Below are 16,804 nucleotides of genomic sequence, written 5' to 3' on the forward strand. Positions count from 1 at the left end.
AAGGCTGACAAGCCACCCTGTGGTGGCGAAGGCCTTGGGCATGGTGAGCACGCCTGTGCCCACGATGAGGTTAAACCAGTTAAACCCATACCTACTCCCACCCTGGGGGAGCAGCCAGCTCGGAAACCCCCATTCCAATCACCTCAGCACCTCCTGGAAAGGTTTCTCATTATCTTGCCTAAGTGACCATTTTAAGGGCTTTGGATTTACCCTTCTTTTTGGAAGTAAAATTAAAATCGATCTTAATTCAGGCATAGAGAGACTTCTCATGGTTGCTTGCACAAGGCCAACTCATTGATCATGTCCAAACACAAATGGGTTGAGCAAGGAGCGGGGTGTGGCACCCTCTACCTGAGAGCCCCCAAAGAACACTTCTCATTCGGATGGCTGCCTGTGCTGAAGGTCCTTTAAAGGGGACAGCAGAGTCGTGTAAGGACACGCACTTCCAGAGCTCTTGGCTGCCAGGGCTCACAGTAGGTAATGAACCAGTAGTGCCCCAAGATTCACCCTCCAAACTCCCCAAAGGAAATGCATGAAGAAACTGGAAACAACGAGCGTTTTCCTACCCCATTCAGCCTCTTGTACATCTTAGTTTGCGCCAACTACTAAGCTCCATCTAGTCCTTCCACCGGCACCCACTCCGTCCCTGTTCAGATCCTCACTTAGAAGCAGCCCTCCCAAACCCTGCTTCCCCCAGCATCCTAGTCCCCTCGCCCTGCTATGCCTTTCTTTTTCCACAGCACTCGCTGCCTTCCAGCTTACTCTTCAGTTTACCCATTTCTTATCTTCACTGCTCACTGTCTGTGTCCATAGAATAAAGTCAAGTCTGCACAGGCAGGGATGTTTGTTGGTGAGGCTCCCTCAGTACCTGGAAGGGTGCTTGGTGTACAGATGGGGGGCTTGCCTCTCTCAGGAGAGGTGTTTCCAGGTGCTCCTTCCCATCTGTTTTCTACAGCTTGTGGATTCCTACCTGGACTACAGAAGACTGTAATACCTAGTCCTAAATCCCTTCCTGGCCGGGGCACTTGCTGACAACTTCAGACCAGTCCCTACGTGTGCGGGAATCCCTGAGAAGAGCCTCAAGTAGAACCCACCCTCCCGGAAGCATCCGCTGGTGAGGCTCACACACCTGGGTCAAGGAGCAGGTGAAGGCCTGGGGAGGTACACGGCAGGCGAGTGCCACACTTGATCATGCCCATTGGCATGTGTTTATTACCTACTTTGTGAATTACCTTAAGCAAATTCTAAATTCCAAGCTGATTTCCCATATCACCTTACATGTTTGTTAGATCCTTTTTCTGTGGCTGGGTGATATTTTCTCAGACAGCAAAACTTGACGGTAATGTTAATAAAGCCTACATTTAATAGCAGGGGATGTAAATCTGGGGAAGAAAGAGGCCAGCATCATGTGAAATTCCAAAGCCTAGTGGATGTCCAGGCTTTTATCTGATCAGGGCTGTGCAGCCGCTCCACTAACATGAGCCACCAGGAGGCCTCTGTGACTACTGTCCCCCCTCTGACTACCCTGGCAAGGACTCACTGAGCTAAAGACAGGGTAGACAGATGTCTCCCCACCCCTCAGTGCCCTCATGTTCGGGCCTCCTGGGCTAACTCCCTCCTGCTCCACTCCCAGCCCCTGTGGGAAAGTCCCTGCTGCCTCTCACCTCATGAAGCCCAGGAACACCAGCAGGACGAGGCTGACAAGCCACCCGGCAGTGGCGAAGGCCTTGGGCATGGTGAGCGCGCCCGTGCCCACGATGAGGTTAAACATGTACACCAGCCCAACCTGGAACCGACAGAGGTGACATTCAAGCCCAGAAATTAATCAACCTCTCCCCTTAACCGCTCCCAAGGAATGACCCTGGGTGATGGCACCACTGTGGAGACCGGAAGGCCAGACTTGAGAAAGGAAAGCAGGCAGGACAGGAGAATCACACCTGAGGACTAAGGAGCCAGGCTCTGCAACCACAGAGCCTGTTAACCAAACATTAACAGGTGGATGACTCAAGCCCTGGGGTTCACGTCTCCACGATCAGTTTCAGTCTCTTTTCCCGCCATCACCACTGCCATCCCCTCCTAAAGCTGCATCGCAGATGTCAGCGCTCTGCTCTACCAGGCTGTAGGATTCCTGGGGACAGAGTAACATAGGTGGGGCACCTGGCACAAAGGTGAGCACATAATGCTGACCTCAAAGAAACACCCACTTTTCCAAGACCACTGAGCATGTGACTCAAGGCTCCTCTTCACCTATCCTTGCCACTGTCCTTTGGGACACGGACATTCATGCTTCCCTTTCTCCATCCCTTTCCCCAGACCAACTTCATGTTTTTTGAAAAAAACGGAGATATAATTCACATATCATAAAATCCACCCACTTAAAGTACACACATCAGTGGGTTTTAGTAATATTCACAAGGTTGTGCAACCAGCACCACCACCTAATTCCATTTTATCATCCTCCAAAAAAACCCATTTCCATTAGCAGCCACTCCCCATTCTTCCCTCACCCCCATGCCCACCCAACTTCAGGGTGATTTCTCAGATCACCGACTTCAGGGTTTTTATTTATTTATTTATTTTTTGAAACAGGGTCTCACTCTGTTGCCCAGGCTGGAGTGCAGTGGCACAATCTCGGCTCACTGCAACCTCTGCCTCCCAAGTTAAAGAGATTCTCCTGCCTCAGCCTCCCAAGTAGCTGGGATTACAGGTGTGTGCCATCACGCCCAGCTAATTTTTGTATTTTTAGTAGAGAAAGGGTTTCACCATGTTGGTCAGGGTGGTCTCAAACTCCTGACCTCGGAATCTGCCCGCCTTGGCCTCCCAAAGTGCTGGGATTAGAGGCATGAATCACTGTGCCTGGCTGTTACTTCAGGTTTTAAACAACCCACAGTTACAATGATTCCCTTTCCAAGATCTCAGCCATGAGCTTCCTGTCTGGCCTGAGTCCCTGCCCTTCTGTGATGCTCCCTAGTCCCCCAGCCTCCTCCCCTGCCAATCCTCCGTTTTAGATAGAAGCCCACCCCTATTTTGGCATCATCTGCTTCCTTTCCTGGTGCAGAGGGCTCCACCAAGCACATACTTCCTTTCCCGGTGGATTTCTCTTAGTAACAACCTTTCCGAAGACCTCAAGTCCAGCTGCCTGCTAGTCACCTACACCTAGACATCCCATCAGTGGCCACATTCGCCTTCCTTCCCCTCCAGATCACAGTGCTAGTGATTTTATTTCTGGCACTTCTGTTGTGGCTAACTCTGGCTTCTATCCTTATTTACAATTCAAATTAATCTTTCTGGCCTGGACTGGTGCAGTAGACTCCTAACTTGTCTTCCTATATCCTGCTAAATTGGGCGACTTACTGTATGCTTTACCACCTGTTTCTGATCATTAAAAAAGACAAACACCTCATCTCTGGGAATGCTTACCCATCTCTCATTTTCACTTCCTGTTCTTAGAAAGATGCGCTTTTCTCTATTTTAAAGCTTTTCTAAGATAGCCATGCTGAATTTGTGATCAGAAATACACAAATTGGTGCCCATTCTCCCAGACTCAGTTATTTTTTTTTTTTAAGCCTGAATAGACCAGGTGCAGTGGCTCACGCCTATAATCCCAGCACTTTGGGAGGCCGAGGCGAGCAGATCACCTGAGGTCAGTAGTTCAAGACCAGCCTGTCCAACGTGGTGAAACCCCATCTCTACTAAAAATACAAAAATTAGGCAGTGGCGTATGTCTGCAATCCCAACTAGTCAGGAGGCTGAAGCAGGAGAATGGCTTGAATCCAGAAGGCGGAGGTTGCAGTGAGCCGAGATCACGCCACTGCTCTCCAGCTTGGGTAAGAGAGGAAGACTCCATTTCAAAAAAAAAAAACATGAAGAAATAGAGATGGACAACTCCTGCCTTGGGGCCATTGGCGGGGGGAAGGAGGGGCTGGGCAGTGGTTAGAGAGGACAGGCTCCCCAGCAGGTGCTAACTGGACATCTGAGAGCAAGACAAATGAGAGGACCCCTTGTGGAGAGGAAAGCAGTCTGCCTGCAGTACCTGAACACCTGGCACAGGACCTAAGCCCTCTGGTGCCACCTCCCCGGCCCCTCAATTCCTACCCAGCCTTCAGGGCGCATTCCAATGCGACTTCTACCGCAAAGTCCTTCCCAGGATCCCACAGTTGTCTTGCCTCCCGCCTTTGAATCCTTGTGGCAATAACACTTCTTATGCCTGATCTTGGGTTTCAGATATTGGCATGGTTCTCTTTTCCCTGTTGCTAAATATGAAGCTCACTGTGGCCGTGGGCTGCATCTCACTTCTCTCTGCATTTCTCAGGGTGCCTGGCACACAGCCTGAAGATGGGAACATTCAGCTGACTGCACTGGACCCCTCTTGGGTTATATCTGATGTGAGTCTGAGAGTTTTCATCATCCGGTTTTGGACATCACAATCTCAATTTTTATTTTTTTTGAGAGAGAGTCTCGCTCTGTCACCTGGGCAGGAGTGCAGTAGCGTGATCTCAGCTCACCGCAACCTCCGCCTCCTGGATTCAAGCGATTCTCCTGCCTTAGCCTCTGGAGTAGCTGGGATTACAGGCACCCACCACCACACCCGGCTAAGTTTTGAAGTTTTAGCAGAGACGGGGTTTCACCGTGTTGGCCAGACTGGTCTCGAACCCCTGACCTTAAGTGATCCGCCCACCTCGGCCTCCCACTGTGCCCAGCCCATAATCTCAATTTGATCTCACAGACAAATCCCAGAAGGATAAAAACAAATTTGAATCATCTTCCTACTGCCTTGCTTGGATCACAGCATCATCATGATATGATTCCCCTCTGGGAGTCCTGGCTCAGAGCGGTGCTGCTAGAATAACTTTGACGGCAGCAGCTGGACTGCTGGTCTTCTGAATGGCTTGTCACAGTTTGACTGTGAATGTCTGTAACAAGCTCATTTTTACTTTTGCTGAGGTTAATTTCAGTCGCTGGCACTTCCATGCTCGTGTGTACAAGGGTAGGAATGGGTCATCTAGCTAGCTCAGTTCTGTTGGTTTATTCAACAACCAAGAAGAGCCTTCTGCAAACTGGGCCCTGTGCTTGGAGCTGAGAATACGATGATAAACCAGACAGATACGGACCTTGACCTCATGGGGCTACGTTCTAAGGGGAAGGCAGACAACAGGCAAACAACTACAAGCCGGGAGTGGTGGCTCACACCTACAATCCTAGCACTTTGGAAGGCTGAAGTGGGCGTACTGTCTGAAGAGCTCGAGACTAGTCTGGGCAACATAGTAAAACTCCATCTCTACTAAAATACAAAAAAAAAAATTAGCCAGGCATGGTGGTACATGCCTGTAACCCCAGCTAGTCAGGAGGCTGAGGCATGAGAATCACTTGAACCCAGGAGGCGGAGGTTGCAGTGAGCTGAGATCCTACCATTGCACTCCAGCCTGGGAAGAAAACAACTACGGTTACAGCTGGAGAGAGGTGTGGTGAAGCAGAGTCAGGGCACTGTGAGAAGACGCAGTGGGAAAGCACTGGAAACGGTGGGTAGCCCAGGAAGGGACCTGGAGGATGAGAAGGCGCTGCCAAGGCAAGAAATGAGGGAGACACTTCCTGGTCCAGAGGCCTACGGTGGGAAAGAGGCAGGCAGGCTCTGGGAGCTTTCAGAAGGCTGTGTGGCTGAAGCACAGCAAGTCAGGCAGGGGTGGGGCTGGAAGAGGCTGCAGTCAGACTGCGCAGAGCCCTTTTGGACGGGACAGGGGGTTGGATGTTTTGGAGCATTTTAAGCAGGCTGCTAACAGAATAGACCCCAGCGGACAACCTAATGTCTGTCCTCCCTGCAGCTCTGTTCTCTGCTTATTGCTTCTATTAGCAGTAATACTTAGGAAGGGATAAAAACTACTTCTTTATGGAGAACGATGTTCCCATAATGGAAGAAAAGAGAAAGCAGAGAGGCATAAGAAAGTGACAGTTCTAGGCTAGGTATGGTGGCTCGTGCCTGTGATCCCAGCACTCCTAAGGTCGGAGGATGGCTTGAGTCCAGGAGTTCGAGACCAGCCTAGTCAATGTAGCAAGACTCCGACTCTAAAAAATAAAAAATATTGGCTGGGCGCAGTGGCTTACCTTGTAATCCCAGCACTTTGGGAGGCCAAGGTGGGCAGATCACGAGGTCAGGAGTTTGAGACCAGCCTGGCCAACATAGTGAAACCCCATCTCTACTAAAAATAAAAAAATTAGCTGGGTATGGTGGCAGACGCCTGTAATCCCAGCTACTCGGGAGGCTGAGGCAGGAGAATTGCTTGAACCGGAAGGCGGACGTTGCAGTGAGCTGAGATCGCGCCACTGCACTCCAGTCTGGCAACAAAGCTAGACTCTGTCTTAAAAAAAAAAAAAAAAATTAGCCAGGCATGGTGGTGGGTGCCTGTAATCCGAGCTACTCGGGAGGCTGAGGCAGAAGAATCACTTGAACCCAGGGTGCAGAGGTTGTGGTGATCCGAGATCGTGCCATTGCACTCCAGCCTGGGCAGTAAGAGCAAAACTCTGTCTCAAAAAACAAACAAACAAAAAAGAAACAAAAGAACTTTACAAAGAAATGAATGAAGAGATGAAGAGAGAAACTATTGGCAGTTGGGAGCAGAAATGGGTAATCGCAGTTGGTTTGCTTTGTTGCAATTTTTTTAGTTCCAAAGCAAGCCCTGTGTGCTTACTGGGGGCTCAGAGAATCCTGCAAGGTAACGTAGGCCCTCTCTGTCTTCTGAGGACTTCAGCAGTCCCGGCGAGCATTCCATCCTCTTTACCTTCTGTAAAGGTCATCAGTAAGGGCCAATCACAAGGAGGGGACATAGAGGCAGGAAGCAAATCTGGGCTGAGCCATAGGCTGGGTCAAGAGAGGCTGTGGGGAAGGAAGAGAAAGGAGACGTTCTCTTCTACTGGTCATGGGACAGTTCTGTAGGCCAGACTCCTGGCAAGTAGGGGCAGAAAGCTGTCGAATAGGCTCTACTGCAGTCTCGATAATGAGGACCAATGCATGCAGCCTAAACTGAGTTTCCTCCAATTCTCAGCTCTTCTTCTGTGGCTGCACTGGAGGAGGCACAGTCCCTGCTGACCTGCTCCCCTATGCTCTAGAGAGCTCAGTGCAGCATCCAACCTGCCTTCCTCTGCCCAGCAGCCTCACCCGTGACCTTCATGGGGCAGACGTCACCAGTATCTTTTTTCAACAGCTTCCCCCGACAGTTGTCAAAGGAAACAGAAGGCAGCAAAGATGTGGAAGCAATGACTAGGATTTCAGGGTGTGAAACGAGCGCTCTCTCCTTCGAAAGCAACCGCAACAATCTTCAGCAGGAACCAGCGGGCAGAGGCACCCTCAGCGCTGACCCTTCGGTCGGGCGCAACCTACAGCATCCTGTGTTTTGATCACACAACAACTACTTCAGTCCTGTGTCACTCCCGGTCCTCATAAATGGGCAAACAGACATGCCTGTCCTGAGATCCCTTATGAGTACATGTACCTGTCTGAACCATGTTCCTATGTTCAGCACTATCCTTGAGAGGGTGTGACATCTGAGCTCCCCAGGAGGCTCAGCCGCTTGTTACAAATATTTTAGGCAGAATAATTCAAGCTAAAGCAAACATCCTTGGAATTCCTGGAGGGGAAAAGAACTCACAATGAATGGGGCAATAAAGAGCTAAGGAGAGGCTTTGTCTTCTCAGTGACCATGGGCTGAAGCACATGTATGAATTACATCCTGGTGTCTTGGTTTCCCAAGGCAGCCAGAGCAGAGTTCTGCCCACACTGTCTTGAGCTGGAGCCTGCCGGGGAATTCAGAGCAGCATCAGCAGTGAGTTAGTTCCACAGCTTATCTGGGCTCAGTGACAACAAACTCTTTTGGTCTTACAGAGGACCAAGAATTGTTCCAGGATAGGGGAGTTAAGGAACGCTTAGGAAGAAGGTGTCTTCTCCCCTCAGAACCCTGACTACTACCCCCTGGGTGACGCCACATCATCCCCCCCCCCATCTCCTCCCTACATCTCTCTTCACCAGTAGTATAAAAGAACACAAGCACTTGTTTATGGCCGATGCCCAGAGCTGGCCCTCTGGGCAACAAAGACGCTGAAAGAAATAAAACACATAAGAAATGGAGAACAAAAAAGAGCAGAGCGCACTGAAGCTTGCAGGCTTAACTGCCTGATTTCCTGTAGGCACATGCTGACATGTGAAAGGACCCCTTGAACAACTGTAGACACAAGAAATGGGGACATGTCAAAGTTTTTCTTACAAAACTTATAGAGGTGACTCATTTCCTTATCTCTAAGTTTATAGATGTTGTAAGAAAAAGCAGGAACTGTGGTGACTTTTCTATTAACAGACAGCATGGACATTTCATCGCTGACAGCAAGAGGCTGGGAGCTGTTACATATATCCACAAATGAGAGGGACACCATTCATTCCATTCCATGGTTCATGGAAGATTTCCCCTGAGAAATTACAGAGGTGAAGGAGTCTCCTTTAATGCCATATATGAATGGCCCAGGCCCAACAGGAAGACCCTGGAATCAGGAGGGCTTTCTTCTAGCTGTGAAGGAAGTGTCTTGAAGACACTTCCTTGTCCATCATACCACAGTACTAGTCTGTGAAGCTAGCAGAAACAGCACAGGGATCCCCAGGCGAGGAAGTTATGTACAAGGCAGGGCAGTGTACAAGGTAGGGCAAGTTCTAGAAAGAAGATGCAGTGCTGCTTTTGCCTGGGATACCTGGTAGCAACCTGAGTCAACCATCTGATTATTCCAACCCTCCAGCTACTTATCCAGGCAAGAGGGCCCTGTGATGTAAAAACCATGACCAATCATATGTCACATAGAGAAAATAAACTGAGCGTGTGTGAGGGGCAGCGAGAGGTAACACAGACCTAACACAGTGAGAATCAATCATTCTAACTGTTCTAATTGTACAGTCCACCAAACTGTAATTAGAAGTCTCTGCATGCCTTTGCTGCCTCTTACACCATCCAAGACTATAAAAGTTGTGCAATTTAAAATTCAGTAAAGACCAAAGTGGTTTCAAACTGCTGAGATGAGCAAAACCCATAGTCAACATTTGTCAATCACTCTTCATCTGAAGGGAAGCACTCAAGGCAAGTGGTGGTAGCCTTGAGATTAACATTATTTATTTATTTATTTTTGAGATAGAGTTTCGCTCTTGTTGCCCAGGCTGGTGTGCAATGGCTCGATCTCAGCTCACTGCAAACTCCATCTCCCGGGTTCAAGTCCTTTTCCTGCTTCAGCCTCCGAGTGGCTGGGATCACAGGCGCGTGCCACCACGCCTGGCTAATTTTGTATTTTTAGTAGAGATGGGGTTTTACCATGTTGGCCAGGCTGGTCTTGAACCCCTGACCTCAGGTGATCCCACCATGGCCTTCCAGTGTTGGGATTACAGGCGTGAGCCACAGCGCACGGCCCGAGATTAACATTATAAACAGCACGGCGATTTTGTTTGGCTTGCCCAACTCTGACAAACACCTTAAAAAGAAAATAAACCTGACTTGCATTCTAAGCCACCACAGCAGCAGCATAGCTGCTGCCTCATGGAACTCCCCTATCCTGCTTCCTCCAGAGACTGCTCAAGCAGCAAGCACTCACTAGTCCTATCCCCATGAAGCAGCATGCTTCTCTAGAAGCCAGGAGTACTTCAGTGAGCAAAAGGTTCTGTAAGTCACACTCACGTAGGAAGAGTAGAGTTCCCCGGTCTCTGTAATTTCACCCGCCATTTCCAAAGTGAAGAAGGGCTGGCAGCAGAGGTTCCTTAGGTGCAGGGGCGGCGGCTGCCGCAGCTCCTTAAAACAGAAGAGCAGACTTCACCTAACTGATGGACTGAGAAGTGGGTGGGAGGAGGCCTGCAGACTTTCCCCACCACCTCTTTTATCACAGACACTTAAGGCCCCAGTATCTGTCACAAAACTCATCCCCGAGGGAGGGGTCACCCTGGATGACAGCAATCTGGACGATTTCTTCTAACTTTTCCCTTGCTGTGCAGGGCACTACTCTGTGCGCAGCATGGATGTTTTCAATGCTGCTCGGAGTGCAAGTGATTTAAGGCGCCTCTAAAGCCACGAAGTTTCACCCACCACAAGAGCCCCCTTTCCAGGCTCTGGGGTGGTTACATCCATTTAATTCCAGGAACCGGGAGCTCACTATCACAAAGGGGAGCCCAAGGAACCGTCTGCTACCTCTGCCTACGGCAGGGAGCTGGAGGCTTTCCTACGCTGCCCCTCCAACCCCACTCCTGGCTCTAAGGCCTCCTCTTTTTAGCGGGACCTCCACTCCATGCCTCCACCTGCTTTCTTAAGGGTCCCCACCCTCAAAGCTCCCTCTCTTCTCAAGAACCCCACTCCCAGTCTCTCCCTCTCCCTCCCTCCTGGAGGAGTCCCGAGTCTGGCACCGCACCGCCCCGCCCCAACCTATCCCGTTTCGTCCCCTCCCGCCCGGCCGGAACCGACACCTACAGCACAGCCAACTCCTAAGCTGTTGCCTCCCGCCGGTAGGCTGCTGCCGGGGCCAGCTGTCCCGCACCAGCGCCCGCAGCGCGCATGCGTCGGTCCCGCAGCCCACCTCCTTCACGCGTGCTGATTGGGCCGCCAAGCGGGGGCGGGACCGGGATTGGGGCCTGGCGGCTGCCGTCACCACGGCGGAAGTGGGCGGGGCGCGCTCCCACGCGCATGCGGGAACCGGGCCTGTGAGCGTGGCCGGTTAGAGGAGGTGGATCACCTCTTCTGCAGTGGACGCTTTTGTCGGCGGTGGGTGGGTGTGAGCTTGGCAGTGCCCAGGTCCCCGTGGTTGGAGGGTCGAGGAGAGTGGCCTGGAACGCCACTCAAAGAGGAGGGCCTGAGACTAAGCCCGCCTTGCCCTGAAGTGGTCGGGGGCGGGGAGGAGGGAGTGGCCAGAGCCCAGTCGGGTGGTCGCCTGGGTGAGAGGTTGGAAGCAGGTTTCAGACAGGGCTGAAAGTTGATTCTGGTTGGAATTCCTCGGCGGGGCAAGTAATGCGAGCTCTGGGGATAAGTCTTGGTACTTGGTGCTTGGGTTTTAGGAATCGACATTCTGCGGATTGGACGGAAGGAACCGGCAAAAACAGAATCCAGGCTTGGTCCCTTGGGGTGAGAATCAAGGATTGTTTAATTATCCTTAACCAGCCCGGTTCTCTTTCTTGCAAGAATTTTACAGTCCGAGTTCTCTGAAGTGTCTGAAAGGAAAGAAGGGCGGAAGTCAACTTAGCCCCAGCAGGAGAGCTGGAGCTCCCACCCAAAGTGGGAGGAAATTCAGGGTCCTGAAGTCCTTGCTCTCCCTATCTGCATGCAGGCTGCTACCATGAGGTTGAATCAGAACACCTTGCTGCTGGGGAAGAAGGTGGTCCTTGTACCTTACACCTCAGAGCATGTGCCCAGGTATTTCCCGCTTGACATGGGGTGCATATCCGTCCCAGAGCTGTGTAAGGCACAGCGAGGAGCCTTCTTTAGCCCCAGTCTCAGGGCTATTTCCCCTAAGAAGAAACGTTCGTTGTGAGAAGTAATTATATATGAGGAAAAAAAAAAATTAGTGCGGTGGCTCACGCCTGTAATCCCAACACTTTGGGAGGCTTGAGGCAGGAGGATCGCTTGAGCACCGGAGTTCGAGACCTAGCGAGACCTCATCTCTGCAAAAAATAAAAAATTAGCCAGGCGTGGTGGTGCACAGCTGGAGTCCCAGCCACTAGGGAGGACTGAGTCATGATGGGATTCTCATGGGGGGTGTTGGCATATGTCTGGCAGATTGGGATAGTGGTGCTGTAGATGGGTATTCTCTGCTTGTGGTGGTGCACAGCTGGAGTCCCAGCCACTAGGGAGGCTGAGATGGGATGATTGCTTGAGCCCAGGAGATAAAGACTGCAGTGAGCTCTGATTGCACCACTGTATTCCATCCCGGGTGACAGAACAAGAGCCAAAAAAAAAAAAAAAAAATAGCAGAAACTGGGGACTGTGACTTCTCTAGAAGATGCTGCTCATCCTCTTTTTCCCTTTCATTTTCTCAGCTTTCCTTTGGCCTTTCAGCAAGGAATTACTTTATGTAAACTAAAAGTGTCAGAAAAAGAAATTATCTTCTCACCCAAGTGTAAATTAGTGATGTTTCCCTGGTGCCAGTGAATATGCTCAGTTCTTGGAGACTTAATGTTAGCTTGTCCTTAAACTCTGAGCTGATGAGTTGTGATATCTACCATTCGAAAGGCCAGGACTGAGTCATGATGGGATTCTTGTGGGGGGTGTTGGCACATGTCTGGCAGATTGGGATAGTGGTGCTGTAGATGGGTATTCTCTACTTGTAGTTTTCCTTTTGACGGTACTTGGTGCCCTAACTTTGTGGGGATCTGTGCAGCCGCCTTCCTTGAGGTCAGCTTGCCATATACTTCCCCTTCTGGAATTTGAAGAATGTTTGGTTTCAGACTGCTCCTCCGCACTGACCCAAGACAGGATAGGAAGTTGGACAGATAGAACTGACTCCTACTGCTGTTCTTGTGTAAAACTAGCTTGCTTCTGGGTCTTGTGCCTGTGGCCCCCGCCTTAGGAGCAATCATAACTCTTTGGGTCTTCTTTGAGCCCTATGTTAGCCCTGTGGGGTTCTGGACCCTCACATTATTACGTGTCAGACGTATGCCTTTGAATGAGTCCTGAATGTCTAAGGCCACCCCTGTCCCAGCAGGTACCACGAGTGGATGAAATCAGAGGAGCTGCAGCATTTGACAGCCTCAGAGCCGCTGAGCCTGGAGCAGGAGTATGCCATGCAGCGCAGCTGGCGGGAAGATGCAGATAGTAAGGAGCGCCTCCTGTTTCCCCTAGCCCTGGTTCTGGGAGGGCGATTCCACTGGCAGTCTCCAGGTTCCCTTTTTTTCTCAGCCTCAGCCACAGACTTTGTGAAAAGCCTAGAAGGTGCTGCAACTCTGGAATTCTCATGCCCCCTGAAGCAGTTCCCTGTGGCTGACCTTTCTGTCCTCTTCCCCACCTGTTGCATCAGGCTTGAAAGGATTTAGAGAAAGTAGAACATTTGGGACTCTGCCTGTAAATTTAGGCCCTGCCCCTCACATCCTTTGCCACAGCCTAGTGTGGTGATTGTCCTCCTGTGTGTTCCCTGCTCTCTGAGAATTTGGTTGCTGGTTGGAGAGGCTGTCTTTTTCTGTATGAGGCAAATTTGGAATTTTGTAATGAGCTGAAGCAAGCTCTGGGACCCCCTCTTCTCCTGGCAGACTTAGAGATGCTGGTGTTGTACACTGCTCTGGCTTAGGTAGGAACCTTATCCTCTCCTCTCTCCTATGGAGTGTGTGTGCGGTAACCCTGTTGCCTCCTCCTCAGAGTGTACCTTCATTGTGCTGGATGCTGAAAAGTGGCAGGCCCAGCCAGGCGCCACCGAAGAGAGCTGCATGGTGGGAGATGTGAACCTCTTCCTCACAGATCTACAAGACCCCACCTTGGGGGAGATCGAGGTCATGATTGCAGGTTTGTTTCACCTAGCCCTGCCTGGCTGTCAGATCTGCTGACTCCGAGCCTGCCGAGGCCACATAGGGTGGGCACTCACGGGGCTCACTGGGAGGCTCCATGTTGGTGAGCCCAGGGCCTGGCTGGGCAGCCTACCCCCCTAGCCCCCCTCAGCCTGGTGGTACACCCCTGGGTTCATCACTGTTCTCATGCTTAGGTGTGAACTTAACCTTTGGTTTGGGGTAGGTTCAAGGATAGTGAGTGTCATACTTGAGGTGGGCTGGGCACCCTCTGAAAATAAATGGTCTTCTCTGGAGCATCCTGTCCTATTACGGGAGGAGCCCCTCCTGTTTCTGTTTCTTCTTGGTCCTCAGTTTCCCCCAAGTGGCTACTGACTATGCCCGTGAGCTGTCTCCATGAGGTGAAGGGAGTCAGCTTTGAGGTCAGGTTGCTGGGTTGCACGCTGTGAGGCCTGGGCCGAGTTGCACTTCTCTGTGCCTGTTTCCTCATCTGCAGAATGGTGATGATAGCAGCAACTTCAGAGTTGTTGAGGATTAAATGAGATGGTTGGTATCTGTCAAGTGCACACAATGGAGCCTGGCACAGGGCATCAGTGCTGTTACTGTTGTTTCTCCTAGAGCCCAGCTGCAGGGGTAAGGGCCTTGGCACTGAGGCTGTTCTCATGATGCTGTCTTATGGTAAGAAAGTGTGGGCAGACAATGTGGGACGTGGCCAGGCCCCGGGTGAACCTTGTTCAGGTCTGAGGGTGGGGGCAGGTGACAGGTTCCTCCTCTGCAGCTTGGGACTGGGTGGGTGGGGGTAGGTACCTCCTTACTTGCCCCTCTCTCATCTCCTCTGTGAGGAGTGACCAGACTAGATCTGACCAAGTTTGAGGCTAAAATTGGGCAAGGAAATGAACCAAGCATCCGAATGTTCCAGAAACTTCACTTTGAGCAGGTAAGGATGTTGTTGGGCAGAGTGAGGCCTAGATTGGGTGGTGGGCCTGGTGGTGTTAGAACTGTAACTCATTTATTTATTTATTTTTAAACTTTTTTTTCAATGTTTTTACTCTGTTTCCTCAGTTTTCCCTAAAGAACAGAACTGTAACTCTTAGCAGGCTTGGTTCTCTCTGGCTCATGTAGGTGGCTGTGAGCAGCATTTTCCAGGAGGTGACGCTCAGACTGACAATGAGTGAGTGTGAGCATCAGTGGCTTCTGGAGCAGACCAGCCATGTGGAAGAGAAGCCCTACAGAGATGGGTCGGCAGAGCCCTGCTGATGGCTGGGCCCTGTGAGCAGCCAACCTTGTGAGCAGGGTGTTGAGGCCACACCCTCCAAAGACCAGAGCCTAGCACTGGGAGAGTGCTCCTGGCCCAGCCCCAGGCTGGGAATCACCCTTTGGAATCACCGTGTGGCCTCCCTCCAGCTGGTGGTGTGGCCGAGCAGAGCAGACACCAGGGCCAGTCCCCTTCTCCCCTCCTGGCCAAATCCAGACTCTAGGAGACTGGAATGGAGGGCAGGAATCCACGAGAGATGTCAGGATAAAGGTGGGAGCTGGAAGTGCAGGGGACCTGGAGCATGGATGGGAGTGGACAGGCCTTTCCCCTTAGAGGCCAGAGGTACTGCCCTGACAGGGAGTGAAGCTCCAGGCACAGCCAACTTTTCTTGTTTTCCCATTTGGTTCATGTGAAGAGCTACCAGGAGGCCCAGCCTCACAGTGTCCGGTCAAGGGCAGCTCAGTCCTCTTGTCCTGCAGAAGCAGGCTGGTGTGACTCACCTGGGAACAACAGGTGGTCCAGAGAGTGGCCTGGCCCCTCAACCTAGCATCCCTCCTCCTCCTTCTCCTCCTCCTGGAGTCAGTCTTAAGTTTAGAGGCATTAGTTTGGATACAGCTCCCTGTGGCTGGAGAACGCTCCTCTGTTGATGAAGCTCAGGGTCGCTGAGGAAGCAGAGGCCCCTCTGGGGTGCCCTCCTGAAGAGGAGAGCCTCAGGCTGTCAGCTCTGTCCCTCCGGCATTCCCAGGTCTGCTCCTCCCGCTCTGCCTCTGGGAGCAGCTGCACCTGATCAGGCCACGTGGGGGCAGCGGAGGCACAGGCTCAGGGTGGCCAGGCTACCTGGGACCCGTGGCTTACAAAGTAGAGCTGGGCCAGTCTCCCTGCCCTGAGGGGGGCACACTGACTCCTTACAGTCTTCCATGCCCTGCCATCATCTGGTGTGGCTGTCAAGGCCGAGCATGCTTTCAAAGCACAGCCACAGGAGGCTTGCAGGGCATTTCTGAGGTGGGGAAACAGTCTCAGATAAATAAGGTGACCTGCCCAAGGGCTCCCAACCCCCTTCATCCTGGAGTCTCATACCAGACTGCATGTGAAAAACTGAAGCTGAAAACATGCCTCCGTACAAAATGAACACGTTGCTTGCTGTGGCTCTCTTTGTAATGCATGCACCTCAGCAATGGGAGTTCTCTCGGGGCCACCCAGTCCTTCCACGAGTCTTCAGGTTCTTGAAGAGTCAAAGGTTCGCCAGGAGTCAAAGGGCAGAAGCAAGGGTGGGGTAGGATCAGGTCAGCTGAGCAGGGTGCTGCTGTCTTAAGGGTTTTGGATGGTTCCTCTGACAAGGAGTAGGAGATGGCCAGATAGTGGGGATCTTCCTCCTCATTCCCCTCAGCTCAGGAGCCTGTTATCTGAGAATGTCCTTGTGGGTTGGGTGGAGACTAGCCTGGGGCCACCTGCCCAGAACCTCCGCCCTGCAGCCTCAGCTCTCAGAGGCCACTTTCCCAACCTCCAGATCTGGCTTCAGGTGCTAGAGGTATAAGGGACCTGGGTCTCTTGTTGAGGGCAGGGCATTTCGCCCTTGAAAAGTCCCTTCCATGCCACCTAGCCACACGGCATGTCCCAGGGCTCAGTGGACCGGTTTGTTTTCCCCTGGCACTGGACACTTGCCCTCCAATCAGTTCACAGAGGCCAGATAAGATAGAGCATCTGGTACCAGCCCAGCCTGCCCCTGGGAATCCTGCACCCCACTGGCTGTAAGCAAAGTACGGCCACGTCCTCAAATTCCAAGCCCAGATCCATTCTGGGACTCACTTTCCTCGCTCCTACAATTACAGGAACTTCCTAGAGTCCTCTGAGCACGCTGGTCTGAGTTCCCACTTTCCCTGGTAAATGTTGCCATTAGGGGGTCCTTAGCCCACACTGGAGCTTGCAGCCTGGCACACAGGCACACTGACCACCAAGCTGAACACCCGGCTGGGTGCATCCTCCTTCCCACAGGACTTCTGCACAGCTAGGCCCTCTAGCTAAAGCTACTCAGGCTTGGGGTCACAGGGAGCCCTAGATGG

At 51.7% G+C, this 16,804-nt stretch overlaps 2 protein-coding genes across 12 annotated transcripts in view; one reads left to right on the top strand and one right to left on the bottom strand.

Moving 5' to 3' along the window:
• TMEM104 (transmembrane protein 104) overlaps positions 1-10,529 on the bottom strand; it is a 61,827-nt gene extending 51,298 nt beyond the window's left edge. For 2 of the 3 annotated variants that reach the window (XM_012453754.2, XM_012453753.2), the window contains exons 1-3: positions 10,476-10,529; positions 9,696-9,806; positions 1,665-1,786 (exon numbers count right to left, since the gene is read on the bottom strand). In XM_012453754.2, the coding sequence (XP_012309177.2) occupies positions 1,665-1,786; positions 9,696-9,740 (167 nt within the window). In that variant the 5' untranslated portion in view covers positions 9,741-9,806; positions 10,476-10,529. Of the gene's footprint in view, positions 1-1,278; positions 1,504-1,664; positions 1,787-9,695; positions 9,807-10,475 lie in introns of those variants that run through there. The other variant, XM_064369601.1, reaches the window with a different exon arrangement.
• A 168-nt stretch (positions 10,530-10,697) lies between these two features.
• NAT9 (N-acetyltransferase 9 (putative)) lies at positions 10,698-16,700 on the top strand. Of its 9 annotated transcripts, none has more exons than XM_012453761.3 (8): positions 10,699-10,770; positions 11,057-11,123; positions 11,326-11,411; positions 12,700-12,809; positions 13,347-13,490; positions 14,108-14,167; positions 14,332-14,426; positions 14,612-16,700. In XM_012453761.3, exons 3-8 carry the CDS (start codon positions 11,335-11,337, stop codon positions 14,744-14,746), a joined length of 621 nt encoding a protein of 206 aa, XP_012309184.1. In that variant the 5' UTR covers positions 10,699-10,770; positions 11,057-11,123; positions 11,326-11,334; the 3' UTR covers positions 14,747-16,700. The 9 variants fall into 9 exon arrangements, with proteins under 9 accessions (XP_064225562.1, XP_064225563.1, XP_012309184.1 ...); XM_012453760.3 differs by having other exon boundaries at positions 10,707-10,766; XM_064369492.1 differs by lacking the exon at positions 11,057-11,123 and having other exon boundaries at positions 10,698-10,770.
• The last annotated feature ends 104 nt before the right edge of the window (positions 16,701-16,804 follow it).

This window comes from Aotus nancymaae, unplaced genomic scaffold, assembly GCF_030222135.1.
Source record: "Aotus nancymaae isolate 86718 unplaced genomic scaffold, 86718_ANA_hifiasm-v0.15.2.pri h1tg000089l, whole genome shotgun sequence".
Classification (NCBI taxonomy): Eukaryota; Metazoa; Chordata; class Mammalia; order Primates; family Aotidae; genus Aotus; species Aotus nancymaae.

Coding starts and splice junctions, on each gene's coding strand:
- NAT9 (XM_012453757.3), top strand. CDS start 11,010: ATGCGAGCTCTGGGGATAAGTCTTGGTACTTGGTGCTTGGGTTTTAGG. Junction 11,412..12,699: donor ACCTCAGAGCATGTGCCCAG/GTATTTCCCGCT, acceptor CTGTCCCAGCAG/GTACCACGAGTGGATGAAAT. Junction 14,168..14,331: donor TCTCATGATGCTGTCTTATG/GTAAGAAAGTGT, acceptor CTCCTCTGTGAG/GAGTGACCAGACTAGATCTG.